The sequence below is a fragment of the Mesoplodon bidens genome (assembly GCF_964165515.1).
Source record: "Mesoplodon bidens genome assembly, chromosome: 14".
In the NCBI taxonomy this organism is placed as follows: Eukaryota; Metazoa; Chordata; class Mammalia; order Artiodactyla; family Ziphiidae; genus Mesoplodon; species Mesoplodon bidens.
Window position 1 is genome coordinate 30,063,372 of NC_138170.1, and position 18,365 is coordinate 30,081,736.

Here is an 18,365-nt window from a genome sequence, read left to right on the forward strand (position 1 = left end):
AGGTGTGACCAACAGGGTTGGCTGGGCCGGTGTGTTTCTCCCTTTTCTCTGTCCCCTCGGCCCTCCAGGTGTCTTCTCTCCCGGGTCACATGTTTCCCTGAAGGTAGACAGATCCCCGACACAGAGCTCCCTGCCTTGACTGTCCTCGCTCATCTCTGCCCCCGGGTGAGGCCAAGGGCATCGTATAAAAGGCGCCCCCTCCTCCCCCAGAGCCTCAGTGAGCCTCTCCAGCCCCTGAGTCCCTCGGCCACCAGCTCTGTCGTGACTTTGGGGCCATACCCTTTGCTCCTGCGCTGGCTCTTCCCTCAGCTGCCCACTAAATCCCGAGCCTGTCTTCACCAGAGACACTGCCCTCACTCACAAGGAGGGAGGCTCCCAGAAGCTCCAGCCAGGCGGAGCCTGCCCTCCTGTCTGCCTGAAAGGGGCTCCCGGCCTCTCTCCCAACCTGCAGCTTCCTTTGCCTCTGGGCAACCTATTCACTCCTAATCAGCAGCCCCACCCACCTTATCTGGGTTCCACATGGACGGCCCAGGAGTCCCAAGTGGGAGAGAGGGGGAGCAGGGCTGACTTGACACCCGGCAGTGCCAAGCCTGGACAGTGCTTCCCATGGGGCCCTTGACCCCTGGAAGCTGAGTGTCCCAAACGGACGGGAAGGAAGGCCTAGTGGGCAATGGGAACAGGGGCTGCTATTCCAGAGTCTCTGGGCAGGGAGCCTCGGTGTGTCCCTCCTTGTCCAGGTCACAGAGACACCTCAGCGGTGGACAAAGGGGCACTCGATGACAGGAACTTGGAGGCTAAGTAGGAGCTGTATTTAATAAATACCCGTTGAATCAATACAGTGATGTCACGGGGTCTTCAGCCCCAAAAACGTGGTAGCGGAAGATCGCCTTCAACTCCTCTACGGGTCGTGCTCCCCCAGGAGCAGCCTGGGTTGCTGCCACAGGGCCTGCGTCAGGGTCAGGAATGGCTGGGTCACGGCAGGCTCCGAGGGGAGTTGGGATCGGCGGTGGGTGGGAGGTGGGAGGGAAATGACTTAGCAATGACAATCCACAATTGTCTTGTGCCTTCCACGTTTCTGCCCCACTAACAGGAACCGAAGACCCCTCCGTGGAAAATAGGTAGCTGCATTCGAAGGCTTAAAAAAGAAAAGGTGCTCTGCGTGGAAAATAGATTGGAATCGGACGCAGTTGCAATGTGCAAAAATGGAGGCAAGGGGGTGTTGGGCTCTGGAGTCAGAGCTCACCGGCTCCGTGGACTTGAGGCAAGATGCCTCAGCTCTCTCTCTGCTTCCTCACCTGTGACATGGGCACGATGAGGGCCTCAACCCCAGGGCCGTGAGAGTTCCCCAGGGCACAGAGCAGAGCCCTCAGCACTCAGCACATGCGAGTTGACCGTGATGAAGACATGGGTCCAAACAGCATTGCAAAGGGCACTTTTCATCAGGCTGCTGTGAACCAACAAAGTCAGGAAACCTTGGAAATAAGATTTGTCATCTTGTAGGGGAGGCTATCTTTATGTGAGAGCTGGCTTCGTAGTTACCTGTGGTTCAGAGTCTCCTCTCCTCGGCCACAGTAAACGGGGATCCTGAGGCTGGGCAGAACGTAGCTTTCTTCCATGTTGCTGGCAATTTAGTCTTTGGTGGGTTCAATTTGGAGCCTGACCACAGAGATGGGTTCTAGCATCACATGTCCTAGGAGGGTCCAGATGTGTCCCTCCTTTTTGGAGAAAGCAGAAGAGCTAGGCTACTTTCCCCAGGCAGAAATACCAGAAGGATCCTTTTTTTCATAAGACCCTCAGGCCATCACAGTTTACGTCTAGGGCATCATAAAGACCCTTCAAAATTTTTGGTGGTTTTTACGATAAGAAGTCACTGGTCAAGAAAGAGAAAGACACCTCTTTCCTTCCTCTTAACTCTGAACGAGCGCTCGGCTGAGGGAATGTGCTTCAGGATGGTGCTCTTGGCTCAGAAAACTTGCCTGGCCGAGGACTTGAACACCAGTCAGTTGCACTAGAAAGGCAGCTCCAGAGGGCAGGGTTTTGTGTGTTTTGTTCATTGGTTTGTCTTCAGCTCTAAGATAGAGACACTCAATCCCTGTTTGTCAAATGAATGAATAAATGTGAATTAACCAAGGGGTTAATATGTAAAAAAAACGAATCTCCGAAATCAGGTGACTTTTCTCCTCTCTGTAACTTGTGCAACACAGGAGGTCCTTCTCTGTGTGGTGTCTCCACACCACCCATCACACACCACGGGCTCCCAGCCACGCCCCAGTCCCAGGAGCTCTCCCTTCCCCATCACCTGCCTCGTTGCACTGGCTGTTCTCTTTCCCTGCAAGGCTTCTTTCCAACCAACACCCACTCTTCCTCCAGGGCCCAACTCGAATGCCACCACCTCTGTGATTTCTCACGGCCCGTCTCCGTACGACTTTATTCCACCACCGACTATATTGCGTCAAACTGTGACTGCATCTCCCTCTTTCCCACCAGACCACAGGCTGCCGGAAAGACGGGGCAGTCTCGTTTGCTGTGCAGCCCCGAACGCAGCCTGCGTGGTCAGATGGGTCGCAGGGAAGCCTATGGAAAGCTAGGTTTTCTGGGATGTTAACAGAGCGAGCGCACGAGCAGGAGAAATGGGAGGAGAGCAGCTGGGAAGCGCTCAACCAGAGCCACACAGTCAAAGCTCCCATCACAGAATCCAAGGGCTGAAAACTTTTGGAGAGCAAATTTTCCATGAAATCAAAAGGAAAAAGAAACCTGGTTAATTAACTCAGTTCTGTAAGGAAAAACCATGCAAGGCTAAACTGGGATACAAAACATCTGGAAGACCAAAATTTCTTTAATAATGAAATAATTTATTATTTGTTAACAGTTGAACAATACAGAAGTTTACATATACACAGCAAAGATTCTCTGAAACATGAGTAGTTCTCAAAATGCACGTACTAACTGTAGTAAAAAGCACCATTCTCTATGTCTTGACACAGGATTTACATTGGCATCGTATTTACATAAAGAAACAAACATCTGGAAACAGAATTTCATACTCTCTCATCTGCTGCTCCCTGTTTAGGCTGTGTTCACCATTAGGAAGGTGGTCCCCAACGCTGATGGTTCACAGCAACATTCCCAGAGCACCAATTCTAAGGACAAGGGGTCAAGGCAAGCTTGGTTCTCTGGTAAAAGCTAAAATGAAGAAAGCCCTCTCAATCCTCCACACCCCCCAGACAGAATAAGAAATCAAAATTTAAAATCTGGGTAAATCTTTGAATCTAGTGCTTTACTAATTCTCATTTTATGATTTTGAGAGAAGACAAAGATACTCAACTTCTTCAGCCATTCGATAGCTGACTCTAACAGTGCCAGGCAGTTATTTCTTCTTTCAGAAGAACACAGGGTAAGAAAATCATCTATGTAATAAATACTAATGAAAAAATCATGATAAGTCACATCTTGCCTCACAGCCCCGGCCTCATCCCCAGGTATTTTTGAAAACAAAACATCCCCGTCTACAGAGACCTGATAGTGTAGAATGAGAAGATCCACCTCACCTAAAGGGGTCTTTGGGTCGTCTTCTGCCAGGAAGGATTTTTAAAATCAGGAGTAGCCAGCAACCTAAACATACTGCATCCAAGAGTTAAACATAGAAAAATAATAGATTGACATGTAGGAAATCGCCTTGCAGCCTTTGACTTTCTGGTGTTCAACACACAGGGCCGGTAAAGGGGAAAGACAAAGAAACTTGGGGAAACAAGAAGAAAGAAAGGAGTGAGATTCGGGGGAATAAAGCACAATGAAAGTGGTATCCTTGCCAGTACAGTATGATATAAAAACCTGAATCCTGTGTATGTATATACTTTTCAAAAATAAGTTTTTTCTTCAAAGGATGGGGGAGAGGCAAGAAGAAAGCCCACAAAATCCAGTATCAAGCCCCAAGGTACTGTTAGTTATTTTGAGCATCATAATCTTACCTAGTTTACACACCCCAGATTTGCTTTTGGCCACTTCAGGGACTGAGAAGAGAGGCTCCTAGGAAACCCAGGTAAGGGCCCTTTGTTTCTCTTGAAAAAAGTAGAGGTTAAAGGAGAATGCCCACTTGAAAAAAAAACAAAACCCTCAAACCACTCAAGTGGCCGATTGCAAGGTCAGGGCCTTCTTAGTGCTCAATTCTGAATCGACACTGAAATTATTTTAGTTTTGGGTTGACAGGAAGAAAAATGTAGGTCCTGCTCAAAAAGGTGACACTGAATCACTAGCATTAGATCTGTGACTAGAGAAAGGAGCCACGGTCGCTATCAGCACCTTGAATTCCAGATCTCTGCTTAGCAAAAGAAAACAAATATACCCTGGGTGCCTGCCCACCATTCTAAGCCAACGGGCATGGAAAGCTAGGTTTTCTGGGGTGTTAACAGAAGCACACATATATTTTCTCACTGCATGAAATGAAACTGCACTACATACTCTTTACTTTTCCATTTGCATTGCAATGGTTTCAATAAGAGTGTAGACTTGATTTCAGTTTCTTAAAACCAGTTTTCACATAAAAATATGCATGTGCCTATATTTACACACATCTATATTTACGTACAATAGTCAAAGTCTTAAAGGCTGGGGCTTATATCTTCGCCCGTCCCCTCCCCCCAACAACCCTAATAGAAAGGTTTTTCATTTTGCTTCAAAAAACAAAACAACAACAAAACAGAACCAAAAAGACTGTACAGCTCTCAACAGTTATGCTGGTGGATCAGTGAGTGACACGACAGATTGGCGCATCAGGGCGGCTGATCAGCCACATAGGGAAGGGGATTAGCTGCCTGGGGCTGAGTTTGCTGGTCCTGAAGGTTACAGTTTTGGTTAGAGAGAGGCCTGTCTAGCATTCGGTCTACCTCAAGATTTGAAAGTCGTGTCTAACCCTGGTGTCAGTTTATCACAAGTGCATTAAAAATACAGAGATCTATTAAGTTCCACATTTATATGCCATCAAATTGAAAAGGACCAGACAAACAGTGCAAAGGTCAAATAATTACTATTTTGTATTGGGACAGTACATTTCATATTTCAACCAAAAGACAAAAATGCAGTCTAACTCAAAGGCACAACAATTAAAACACAGAAAATAATGGCATCTCTCAGATGCCTTATTTCTAAATTAAACAAACAAATACACAAGTTTTGTTCCCTTCCCTCCCCCAGTGCAAGCCCACAAGCTTTTGCCAAAGTCTTGAGTTTTCGATGCCGTACAGGATCTAGCATCGTGGACTTGGGAGGCGCTTGAATGTAGCCATTAAAATGCTTGCGAGGTCTAGCGAATGGCATTCGAAAGGGACCTCAAAGTGCAGGTATATCTTTTTCAAACATGTTACAGGCTGAGCTGGCTCTTTGAACACTATCACTCTGCTTAAATTCAGGAAGCAGGCTTTAAAAATGCAAAAGGCATACAAGTTGTATTTCAGTGCAAATCTTCAGCTGGTAATTGGAAAAGATTCCAACAATTAAAAAAAAAAATCCTTTGTGTCACCTGCCCCTCCCCCCACCCAAACCTGAAATGGAGAGAAAAACAGAACAAAACAAAGACAGAAGAATTACAGATGACTTTGGAATCATTTAGGAATCACTACTTCCAATTAAAAAATTTAATACATTAAGAAATCAATAAAAAGAAAAAATAAACACAAAAGTAATCTTTCTTTTGACTGTTCTTCACATCCAGAATGAGCTTCCGTGAGGAGTGCGTTTGAACTTTTTAGTCGTGGGCAAGGAAGAGGCGCTGAGGAGGTGAGCCTGGGGCCAGGGAGACCACAGGCCAGCGGGGGGCACAGGAGCCGCCGCTACTGGTTCAGCCAGGGAGCCCTTAAGTTGCAGTGCGGCTGTGGATTCAGGAATGTTCTCATCACTTTGTGACACACGCTCTGTTTCAGCGTCACAGGTTTTACAAATGGTTCGAATTCAATGAAAAAGATTCACCAGAGGCTGAAAACATCGAGACCTCAAAACTATGAATGCAAAAGTATTAAGGGGAAATGAACCAATTTTGTAGATACCTACATACAAAGTTTCTAGAACATCTATAAAAGCACAGTCATAAGAATTTATTTTTCATTACATTAGTTTATATAAAATGAATAAATAGTATTTATAGATTTAATGTGTCTTATGTACATATACATGTGCTCTGTTTTAGCTTAAATAAAAATGCTACAAAGTGGGAGACCACTTAAGGGAGAAATCATAACCAAAAAGAAAAATCAGCCTTTTAAACTATTAACCCAAAAGCCTCCATAAAGAAGTTTCTGGGTGTGTCCAAAAATAATCAATAAGGAGAGGAATTGTAGTAACACTGTACCATCCCCTCCCGTTCACCTGCAACAGAGAGTAGAAATGTGGACTTTTCCTTTCACTGATGATGGACACTAGCTCAGCTAGTGCCAAAGTTCAGGTATTGCTGAAAGTTAAACAGCAAAATAGATTAGAATTGGACCAAATGTCACTTATTTGGGGAAAAAAACAACAACAAAAAAGAGGCATAATCAGTTTGTGTTAAGTGGGAAATGGAGATCTCATTTATCTCTGAGGTAGGAAAAAAAAATGTTCCAGAGACAAGGAGCATAACCGACTTGGAGGGGAAATGTGCCTTGGGAGAGCAGGACACAGCACGGTCCCAAGGACAGTGCACAAAAATAGACTGTACCGTTCTGTTCGTGAGAACAAATGATGTTGGAACTTTTATAAGCTGTGCTACCCCAAAGACGTGCTCGTAAGGGGTCCGTTTGAGAGTGAGAAATACTGCGGCCATCCACACGAGGGTCGGGGGCCTTGGCGCGGGACGTGTGTGAAGGGTGTGTTTTCTGGAGGTATTCCTGCCTGCTCACAGGAGGTGAGGGCCATGGTTAAGCGCTCTTAAATCCCACTTTCAAAGCTTACTTTGGAGTTCTGAGATCAGGATCTCAACTTTAAAAGTTTGTTTCCTTCAGTTTCCTAAGCACTTTCCGCTAGGCAAGTCACAGAGGAAGCCAGAAAACTTCAAGGAAGGTCTGGTAGACCACACGGGGACAGTAAATAAGAGGGGGAAATCGCCGAGATGTGAGTAAGTGCTTATCCCGTCTAAGAATTCTTGGGTGCTTCAAAGTGATTGGAATGTACAGTCTGTCAGAGACGAATTTTTATGGAGAGAAAGAGAGAAGCTAGAGGATGCAGTCAGAAACCCACAATCCTGGTCGGCGTGCCCCAACTTCTAAGAGGGGCGAGTGGCATTCAGCCACCCCAGACTGAGCAGTAACGGGTCTGTGACGCCCTCAGGTGTCCAGGCTGCACTGACTGGCTCAGCGTGTGCCTACCCTACGCCAGCAGGCGCGGGGGCCCGCTCAACCCCATTCAAGATGGGGATCGGGGATAAAAGAAAAAGAAAAAGAAAGAAAGAAAAAAAAGAAACCCACACTCCTAAGCACTTCCTTGACAACTTTTGCACAGCTGCTTTTGGTGACGGTGGAACACGGAAGCTGACGGGCGAGGGAATTGTGGGCAGGTCCGATACGCTACCTAATCAATGGGAGCCGACGGGCGGGACCATCCGGGCGGCAGCCGAAGTGACCACGCTCTCCTTGAGACCAAGACGCGTCTTGTGACCCTCCTGGAGCTTTCTTCTCTTGATGCTGGAGCTGGAGTAGCCCTCATCACTGCCCAGGCTCTGCATGCTTCCCCGCTCGTCCGAGTCGCTCACGCTGCTGCTGCACCAGTCCAGGTCGCCCGTGAGATCGTCTGTGCTTTCGACGTCCACGTCGATCTCTTCTGTGGGAAGGACGAGACAGAGCGTGGTGAAGGCCTGCTTCGGACGGGCCAAGCGACTCGGCCGGGCCCCTCCTTGGCCGCGGTGCCTAACCGCTGCAGGAGAGGGCGCCTGTCCCTGCAGGCCACGCCCCTCGACTTCTCCGAGTCACGGGGGTTCTCGGCTTCCCCTCGGCTCCGCCTCTGGCAGGCGGCAGGGGGCTGGGGAGGGGCCTGAGGATGCGGGCTCGGGGGGGCTCACCCCTGTCGGAGTCGGAGCGCTCCGAGGAGACCGTGGAGCCGGTGCTGTCCGTCCGTATCCTCTCGATGCCCAGCTGCTCCAGCTGCCTCTTCAGGTGTCGCTGCTCTCGCTGAAGCTGGTCTATTTGGTGAATGGCTTTTCTGTCACAGTCTTCAAGTTTCTGCAGGTCAAAGGGGTAGGTGTTGAAGAGCACAGGCAGATTTCAAAATTGGTATGACCCTGCGCCTCCCTGCCTTGCGGGGAAATACGGCAGTTTTCCTCAGAAGCTGTGTCCCTTGTCAAGCTTCTCGCAGGGACAGGAAGCTGCCTGGCCGGTGACTCCTGTCTACATCTAACTTTTTCAGCATCGACAACACCCTGGAACCTGCACTGTCGCATGGCTTCCGGGGTGAGCTGACACTCTAGTGTCCAGCACCCCTCAACTGTGATAGTGGAAACACTGTAGCAGGAACACCCAACCTGGTCTCCCTTGTCTGTGGTGACGCCCCAAACACCTACTCCCTGAGCTAGAGCACTGCGTGTGACAGGCACTTAAGAAACAGACTTTCCTTTAGAAGTATGTTTATTCAAGTACGTGTCCCAATTACATAGGCGCTTTTTTTTGCGTCATGCCAAACCTCATTTAACTTCTGTCTGTTGGCAGGAATAATATTCCCTTTTGAAGTTCTGATTCTAAATTGTCCAAATAAGAGCTTAGAAAACACATTTCCATAGATCATTTTGTTTTTACAAATCTGTTCTCTAGCTTCTCAGATAATTCTTCAGATAATTCTGAAGACTGTGTAACTGTGGTTTTTTTGCTCTCAACAGAGGTTCTTTTCCCTCCTACAATTGCCATGTATGCAAGGCTATTAACCATAGTTCAAGTGACACGTGTCCAGCTATGACTCTGACTATGAAAACATGCTGAACAGTGATTGTGGCTATGGCTCTCAGGAGTTACCCTTTGCTATTCCAGCCATATACTGAGTGCTGACTCTGTTTCAGACCCTCCAGGAGGTGCTAGAAATACAAGGTGAACACAAAGATCTGGTCCCCTCCCTTGTCCATACTCTAACAGCATGGACAGAGACAACCAAATAGTCACACAAGCCATGGTCAGGTGTCAACTGTGATAAGTGCTAAGAGAGAGAGAGATCCAGTAATAATAAGGACCATCTGTCGCAGGAAGGAGGTGACCTAGTTAGGGAAGGTTTCCCCGCACGGTGATACCTGTGCTGAGGTCTGAAGGATGACAAGAAGCTAACTAGGTGAAGAAGGGAGGGGAAAGAGTACCAAGCAGAGGGAACAGCATGTACAAAGGCCCTGTGGTGAGAGAGCCTGACAAGTGCAAGGGACTGAAAAAAGGGCCAAGGCAGAGAGGGGAGCCTCTGGCACAAGCTGCTGCTGCAAAGGCAGGGGAGGGCTGGGTCGGGCAGGCCTGGTCATAAAGTGTGTCCTGAGCCACGGAAGACTTTTTTTTTTTTGTGGTACATGGGCCCCTCACTGTTGTGGCCTCTCCCGTTGCGGAGCACAGGCTCCGGACGCGCAGGCTCAGCAGCCATGGCTCACGGGCCCAGCCGCTCCGTGGCATGTGAGATCTTCCCGGACCAGGGCACAAACCTGTGTCCCCTGCATCGGCAGGCAGACTCTCAACCACTGCACCACCAGGGAAGCCCAACGGAAGACTTTTAAATGTGGTGACATGTTGATTTGAGCTTTGGCAGGATTGCTCCTGGGAAGCCTGGAGATTAGCTTGGAGGAGGCCTCTGAGGAGTTTACTACAGTACATGATGGACTTTATGGAAATACAGCAAGCTGTGACACAGGCAAGTCTTGGAGACACGTGGCTAAGGAGCAAGATGATCATCAGCAGCAAGGATGACCCTGAGTTTCTGGCCTGTACATGAGATGGATAGTTGGATGGACATTTAACTTCTGGCACACAGGGGTGAGAACTACTCAGGTGGGTTCTGGACATGTTGAGTCTGTGAGTCATCCAAGACGTTGACTTGGATGGAGTTGGAGGAGTTCAGAGGAGAGAACTGTCCCGGAGACAGACATCTGCTGTCCCTCATAACAACAAACAAACCCTCACTGGGCAGGTAAAGACAAAAAGGCATCCCAGGATGCACTTACCTTTATGTGCAATTTGGCTCTTGTTAATAAACTCAGTGTAGTGTGTCGATTTGATTCTGGACCAAGTGGCACCAGCCCCTTCAACTTTTCCAGGCACAAGCGAAGGTGGGCCCGTCTACAAAAACAAGATCACAGTAGCATTGGAGACTTTCAAAGCCAGCCGGCAGTCACCCGGGAGAACAAGCTCAAACAGAGTATGAAGTCGCCCAGCCCAGTGATGGCAAAGGCCACCAGTGACTTCCAGCCAAGTGGACATCTTTTGAAATTATACAACTCTGGTAAAAACCAAGGAAAAGCAAAATCCGTGGTTTTCTAAAGTTAAGTCTATAATATGCATGAAGGGGTAGAGACTCATATCTACTATTATTAAGCACATGAATCAGGTTATCTCCAGGCTTCTGGGTTATGATGTGACCTATAGAACATCCAAGTTCAGAAAGTAATGACATGCCAGTGAGAGAATCCTTTGAACCCATACTGTTCTTTCCCCTTTCAGGACCACTACAACTATATCTTGCTGTATATAATATTTACCCGTGTGAATGACAAATGTGTATGGTTATTCATTACAACTTTATTTGTAATAGCAAACATTAAAACAACCCAACTCATCATCAATAGGGAACTGATCAAATAAAGTATGGTATATCCACACAGTGGAGTACTATGCAGCTATGAAAGAGAATGAAAATGTACTCTATGTACTATGAGGAAAGAACGTTCAGATATACTGTTAAGTAAAGAAAAGCCAGATACCAAACTGTACATACAACATGCTACATCTTTGGGTAAAAATGGAGGAAAAATAATTATCTAAAGGCATGTTTTCTTGTATGACATAAAGAAAGCTTGGAATGATACATAAGAAACTAGTAACAGTGGCTGGGCAGAAAGGAGTCAGAGGCTAGTCGAACAGGGACAAGGAAAGGGGGGGCAGTTTTTACTGAATAATTTGTTATACTTTTTCATCCTTCAACGATTCAAAAAGTTAGATGCATTTTTTAGAAACAAGGAAAATGCCCATCAGTGGTATTGCTGTACTAACAAGCATGCTGACAGCTGGACAGAACCACCGACAGGTCTTGCAGTGTGGCAGAATGTCCCAACGGGGCAGAGCGGGAAGACGGCGGCATGAGGCAGAAGCCACGGAGACCCACCGGGGAGAGCGCATTTAGTACAGACTGACCAGAAGCACAAGAGTCCCTAAAATTTTGGAAATTAATACTTCACTGAAACCTTGGTTTAGGCTATATCCTAGAGGCTAGCAGATTCTGTGAATGTGAGAAACAGCCAAGATTCAGAGTTTCTGCTTCAGCTCACCACCTCCTTCAAGTCTTCACAGGCCATTCCAGTCCACAGTGCTTCCTCCACTTTCTGAGTACGTATTTGTTTATCCTATTCATTGGGAAATTCACTGTTCTGCCTGAATTTTTTGATATTTGTGACTTAACCATTCATTGCCAACTCCTTAGAAAGACGGGGCCGCAACTTAACCATTGCTGGGTTGCCTTGGTGCCTTCCCCTCCCACCCGCTTAATGCACGCTTGCCGCGTGGGTGGTGTCATCTAGTCCACTAGACTTCAAGCTTCTCGGGGCAGAGTCCATCTCTGCTATGTCTCTGCGCCTTCAGTAGTGCTCAGGGTCCTGGGGTTTTAGGTACATGTCCACTGCTCGTCCCCACGGCAACCTGGAGAAGAGCTCCTGGGAGCCTGGGAGGCTATCCTCCAGCTGAACTGGGAGACAACCGGAAAGCTCAGTTTGCCCTTTTTTCCCCTCCTAAAAATTTCACCGTATTAGCAAAGGTTGGGATCGAAAGAAGAAAACTGCTTCAGAAAGCTCAAATACAGGTCAATATGCCTGATATTGACCAAGGCAGTCAATTCACACCCTTCACATCAAGACTTCAGGAGGTTCCCCCAAGGCAGATCCAACAAGTGGTTCTGAGCCCTCACCTCACCTGCTTCTCAGCCTCCTTCCTCTTCTGGCTCTTGAGGTTGTCCTAGACTCTCCAAGGTCCCCTAAGCCCTGGCAAGCTAGAGAAGTCCAGCATTCACTCCTGAGCTAGGAAGAGGTAGTGGTACAAGAGCCTTGCTATTTTACAAGACTTCCGCTTGCTCTGAAAACCTGCCCACATGGAATGGCCACCAGCAAAGAGTCACATTAGAGGTTTGCTCCTCCAACTACTACATGAGGAGAAAAAAACAAAAACAGAATTTGTGTATAAAAGGTACTTGTTCACCTTGGATAATATTCTTCACGAAGAGCCATGAAAATAGATCATGTTATTAGAAACACTATGAGAATGTATGATTCGTCACGTGTAGTTATTCTCACTACAAAGTTTACAGACTGTCAAGTTTTTAAAAAAGTTCAAAACTTAAAATGAGATTTAGACATTTTTCAGCCTGCTCGTTGCAAAGACTACATGATTCAGAACAGTGTCATATTAGTCCTTTTATGATGTGGGTTTATCTACAGATATGAGTATGTAAATTTTTAAGGAAGTTTGTCTACTGATAAAAATAATAAAGTCATCTTTCCATGCATCATCATTTCTAGTTACTCAGGGAGTCTAGCCCAGAAAGTACAATTTTCACTACCCAAATGTGGGTTTCCAAAGAACACTCCCAGTTGTGAAACTTGAAATAAGCCATGTGACTACTGCAAGTTTAGGCTAAAACATGTTCATTCAGTGTTTTCTGACCTAGTTTTATGGAAATGGGAGCACGGTGCTTTCTGGATTCTCGTAGAGATTCAAAGCCAACTTGTATCTTTGGCAGTGCCTGCCTCGGCCCACTCCAGCGCCTCACCGCTCCAGCCTGATGCCTGCCCTGCCCGCCTGCCGCCCACCTGCAGACACATCCCCGGGCTGGTGCCTGGGCCACCCTCAGGGGAGGGATGAGGTATGTGAAGCAGGCTCAGTTCCATGATATGATAGTGAAGTTCAATTCCTGAACCAGACAAAAAAGCAAACAGACCCCTCTGTAGCAGCTCCCACTGAGGGGCCTCAAGCCTGAGAGACACCCCGCCCCCCTCTACCCCAGGCCGGGATCCAGAATCCTTCAGCCAGCCGTGAGCACCCATGGAGTGCCCAGGTCCCAAACAAGTGGAACAAGCTCCTGTCTCAGCTCTCTGTCCTCAGTCCCGACCACGCCCGTGCCCAGGGCTCTGGCCTTCTAGAAGGAGCCTGCTGTCCCACTGTGAACCAGGCCTAACCCCTCTTTCAGGAACTAGCAGGGGTTTTTGCTACATTTCCTCAACAGGAAGCCACCTGGTACCCACATCTGACCCCTACTTGGATCCCCTCTCATCACATATTCAGGCAGAGCTCCCCCTGTTGTCAAGAGCTGCCTCCCAGCTCCCCACTGGCAGCAGAGAAGGGTAGTCAAGTCCTGCTCCCTCCTGCCCCAAATGCCTTGTGTCTTCACGCTGATCCAGTGGACTTTGACACACCTCACCTGCTGATTCTTCAGAAATATCACTCTCCTTACTCTGAATGCGCTGATATACCTTTGGTCTCCGGTAGCACACAGAAACCAATCTTTGAGCTACAGTCAGTGATGCTCAGAATCAAGTGTGGCCTATGATAATTAAACTAGATACAAACTAGAGCTTCTCTTCAGTACGCTTTTTTTTGTTTTTTCTTTTTAGTATCTCAAACTTTATTTATTTTTGTTTTTAATTATTTTTATATTTTATTATTTTATTTTTATATTCTGAATCTGTCAGTCACTATACAACCAAATATTAGTGTAGTGATTAAGGGTAAAGGTTTGGGGTCCTGGCCTTGCCACTTATTTCCTGTGTAGCCTTGAGCAAATTACTTAACTCCATGTAGCATCTGTTTCCTTGGCAGTAGAGGGACGATGACAATGCCTCCCTGCCAGGGCTGTTGTTGAGTATTAACTGAGACAGGGTGTGGAAGCCCCGGACCAGGGTCTGACATGAAGTGCTCTGTATGTGGCAGCAGCCATTCTTTCAACTCTAGCTTCCTTTGAGGAAGGATAATTGCTGGGAGCAAACACAGATAATTATAACCCTATCATATTCCTTTCAAAATCAACAGGGAACTCAAGAGTACCTCACTGGGTAAATAGAGGCTATCTGGTAAAATCCAAATTCACTAAACTCTCCCTTAAAGAAAACTGACATCTTTTGTCATTAAAAGATTTAACGGAAAATCTAACCCATTTTCTATGGAAATAAGATCTTGCTTATGCTAAAGGTGTTCTTTTTTTACGTTTAAAAATCAACAAGAGGGGATTCCCTGGTGGCGCAGTGGTTGAGAGTCCGCCTGCCGATGCAGGGGACACGGGTTCGTGCCCCGGTCCGGGAGGATCCCACATGCCGCGGAGCGGCTGGGCCCGTGGCCATGGCCGCTGAGCCCGCGCGTCCGGAGCCTGTGCTCCTCAACGGGAGAGGCCACGACAGTGAGAGGCCCGCGTACCACAAAAAAAAAAAAAAAAAAAAAAAAAATCAACAAGGACTTTATAATGCTAACCCATGCTAAAGGAAAGACTCCTTTGGAGCCACCCCCATCGTGTAGAGGCAGGCCTAGAAAGGACTCCAAGGTCGGGAGGGAAGCATCTGAAGCACACCGAGACCCCTGCCTGCATCTCTACTGTGATGGCCAAAAGAAAATAAAAATTGGGGCAAATATGTATTGACCTTGGAAATCCAAGCACTTCTCTGGATGTGTTATCCATACCCAGAGAATCTAAAATATCTCATGTACAATAGCAAGAAGAAAGGAAAGCATGTCTAAGAACAAACTTAAAAGAGTTTGGGGGGCTTCCCTGGTGGCGTAGTGGTTGAGAGTCCACCTGCCGATGCAGGGGACGCGGGTTCGTGCCCCGGTCCGGGAGGATCCCACGTGCCGTGAGCCATGGCCGCTGAGCCTGCACGTCCGGAGCCTGTGCTCCGCAACGGGAGAGGCCACAACAGTGAGAGGCCCGTGTACCGCAAGAAAAAAAAAAAAAAAGAATTTGGGATGGATCTCTGGGGAGAAAACTATAAAACTTTGCAGAGAGACATAAGAAAATCTGAATAAATGGAAAAAACAGCACTTTCCTAGATATGAACCCTCAAAGTAAAAATGTCAATGTTACCCAAGTTTGTCTACAAATTTAACATAATACCAAGAGAAAAAAATCCCAACCGTAACCTTTTTAATGCTGGGAAATTAGTCTAAACCTCATCTAGAAGAATAACTGTGTGAGAGACCTCCAAAATTTTTGAAAAAGAAGAATGAAGAGGATTGTTCGTAGGGGTAAGACAGGAATAAAGACACAGACCTACTAGAGAATGGACTTGAGGATATGGGGAGGGGGAAGGGTAAGCTGTGACAAAGTGAAAGAGCGGCATGGACATATATACACTACCAAATGTAAGGTAGATAGCTAGTGGGAAGCAGCCGCATAGCACAGGGAGATCAGCTCGGTGCTTTGTGACCGCCTGGAGGGGTGGGATAGGGAGGGTGGGAGGGAGACGCAAAAGGGAGGGGATATGGGAACATATGTATATGTATAACTGATTAAATTTGTTATAAAGCAAAAAATTAAAAATTAAAAATAAATAAATAAATAAATAAATAAAATAAATTAAAAAAAAAAAGAGGATTGTTCGGTACCAGTTATTAAATTGTAATTGTATTATAAAGCTGCAGTAATTAAAAACAGAATATACTAATACAGGAAAAGATGGACAAGTCAAAGGAAGAGAAGAAAAAATTCCCAGGAACAGACTTTAGGAATAGATATGTATTTAGCATATAATGGAGCTAACACTGCAAATCCTTGGAGAAAGCCCAGATTATTCAAAAAATGGCAGGGGAGTGGGGAGATTAACATCAAAATAAATTCCAAATATATTAAAGATTTAAATATAAAGTATATTTGGATACCTCACAGTTCTGTTGTTAGTTTTCCTTCACTCTTGTCAGCCATGAAGTACAGAAAATCAATATACAAGTGAAGGAGGTCATCAGTGAAGTGGGCTCTGGGCTGTTGGAGGTGCCACCCCGACCCGAGCTTTGGCACTGACGGACGGCACCGGGGCTCACCAGTGTGCTCTCAGACAATTCTGAAGGCTGCTCTTTATATCTCTACCTCCAGACTCAAGATTTTTTTTTTGCCGCGCCACGTGGCATGCGGGATCTTAGTTCTCTGACCAGGGATCAAACCCGCACCCCCTGCAGTGGAAGCACTAAGTCTTAACCACTAGACCGCCAGGGAAGTCCCCAGACTCAAGCTTCTTTGATTTTATCCACACCTCTCTCTCTCTCAGGCCAGCAGATTTGTAAATTGGGAGAAAGATGCAACAAAAAAAGTGAGATTACAGGTAGAGATTATGCTATCTGCAGACAGTGCTCCTGAGTTTACTCTGTCGTCCCTAAAGTTCTTCCTGACTTGGATTCAGTCAAGACCAGGAATGGTATGAAATCAGGTGTGTGTCTGTCTGTCTTTGTCTGTATTGTGAGGGAGATCCTGTTATCAGATATGACTCTTCTTTATTGAAGATGTAACTGAACTCTCTCCGTCAGATTTTCACAGTGAAGCATGTGACAAAACAGAATCCGGTTGGGGCAGAGCAAACAGTACAGCAGCCAGTTAAAAGGGTAGATAAGTAAGTAGGTTTCGCAGGTGGAAGTCTTGAAATATACCCTTGGCTCTTTCATTCATTTATCCCTCTAGCATTTCTCAAAGGATTACTACATACTGCCACCTTCCTAGGTGCTGGGGATACGATGTTGAGTAAGACCAAGTCCCTGCCTTGAAGGTAAAAGTTTAAAGGTTAAAGTTTAGCTGGAGTGATTAAACGTGGAAACAAATTATTGCAGAATTATTTATATGAGCTACCTTCAGACCATGACAAGTATCAGCTCCCACTGAAAGTTCTGAATGGGCTCCCCTTTGCCCTCTAACGAACATATTCTTTCTTTTCCCTCATCCACATCTTGTTTGACTTAACTTCTCCATAAAGGTTTTCAAGCTTTCATAGCCTATCAGAAGCTTTTTTTCCTTTCCAAATAGATCACATTCATTCATTCGTTCATTCGCGTGCTGCAGACCTGCTACGTATTTAAATGTTCTGCTTCTTTCATTACCAAATAACGGAAATGACCAAGTCTTTTATTTCGTGTTAACCCACAGGAGCCTAGAAATAATAACGCACTTGCAGATGCTGACCTAAGAGTAGAATCTGATCTCTTTGGTAATTCATGTCCCTTCTCTTTGAGGAAAGCCCTACTTAATGAACATGATACACTGGACCTCACTGAGTACTAGTTTCCATTAAAATTGGGCCTAAGATTATTTCCAAAGAAGAAAAGAAGAGTTGCATAAACAATACCTATTTCCTCTCCTATCTTTGTGTGGACACAGATTTAGCCAATTAAATAGCTTTGTAAGTCCTACAGGATAATTGGAGGTTGAATAAAAATAATTTTAGATATGGGTATGTATGAGCTGTATAGTGATTTTAAAAAAGGGATATTTAGTACAGACTAAGAAGAAACAAATCTTAACGGGTCAAAAAATTACTCCCTACAAGTGATTATAGGTCACAGAGATCATAATCTTCTCCAGATTTTGGGTTGAGAACAAAGCCTTACTGGGTTAAACAAAAAATCCAGGGGAAGACTACAAGTTACTCTCTGAGGAAGAAAAGTACTCTCCTTTTTCTAAAATGGACCCTTTATAAATAACTGCCAAGTGCATCATTATTACCGACTTAGGTGGAACCTTGGAAGGTTTGAAGATTTCTCGTAACTGTGATCGTAATCTTTGTAAAATATACAAAGATAGTCATATGCTTACTGTACGGGAACACGGCACTCAGTGAGCAATGTGGAAACAGCAATTCATGGTGGCTACATTTTAAAGTAATAAAGTCACTTCTTTATGAAAGTATTAAATACATAAGTATATGTTTAATATTTCCTTTCTAGAGCCCAATTAAACAACTACAAACTATAGATTATGATTAGGACTTGCTAGCTCTGCCTCACCCTTTGACTACTAATGTCTGTGACAAAAAGTCAGGGAGCGCCTCCAATGTTCCCTGTAGGGGATTGGAAATTGGTTAAATAACCAGCATGTCTCTTCTTCATGTTCTTCCAAGAGGTACCGTCCAGGAAAGATGGATTCTAGTAGTACAAATCAGTGTGCGCCTCCACACCGCCACCATAGACCACACTAATACCTATATTCCTCCTTCGTGATAACCA

At 45.9% G+C, this 18,365-nt stretch overlaps 1 protein-coding gene across 1 annotated transcript in view; it reads right to left on the reverse strand.

Moving 5' to 3' along the window:
• Window positions 1–2,831: 2,831 nt before the first annotated feature.
• MXD1 (MAX dimerization protein 1) overlaps window positions 2,832–18,365 on the reverse strand; it is a 28,094-nt gene continuing 12,560 nt past the window's right edge. Inside the window, exons 4-6 of the mRNA XM_081254394.1 lie at window positions 10,139–10,253; window positions 8,021–8,180; window positions 2,832–7,782 (exon numbers count right to left, since the gene is read on the reverse strand). Of these exons, the coding sequence (XP_081110520.1) occupies window positions 7,538–7,782; window positions 8,021–8,180; window positions 10,139–10,253 (520 nt within the window). The 3' untranslated portion in view covers window positions 2,832–7,537. The remainder of the gene's footprint in view (window positions 7,783–8,020; window positions 8,181–10,138; window positions 10,254–18,365) is intronic.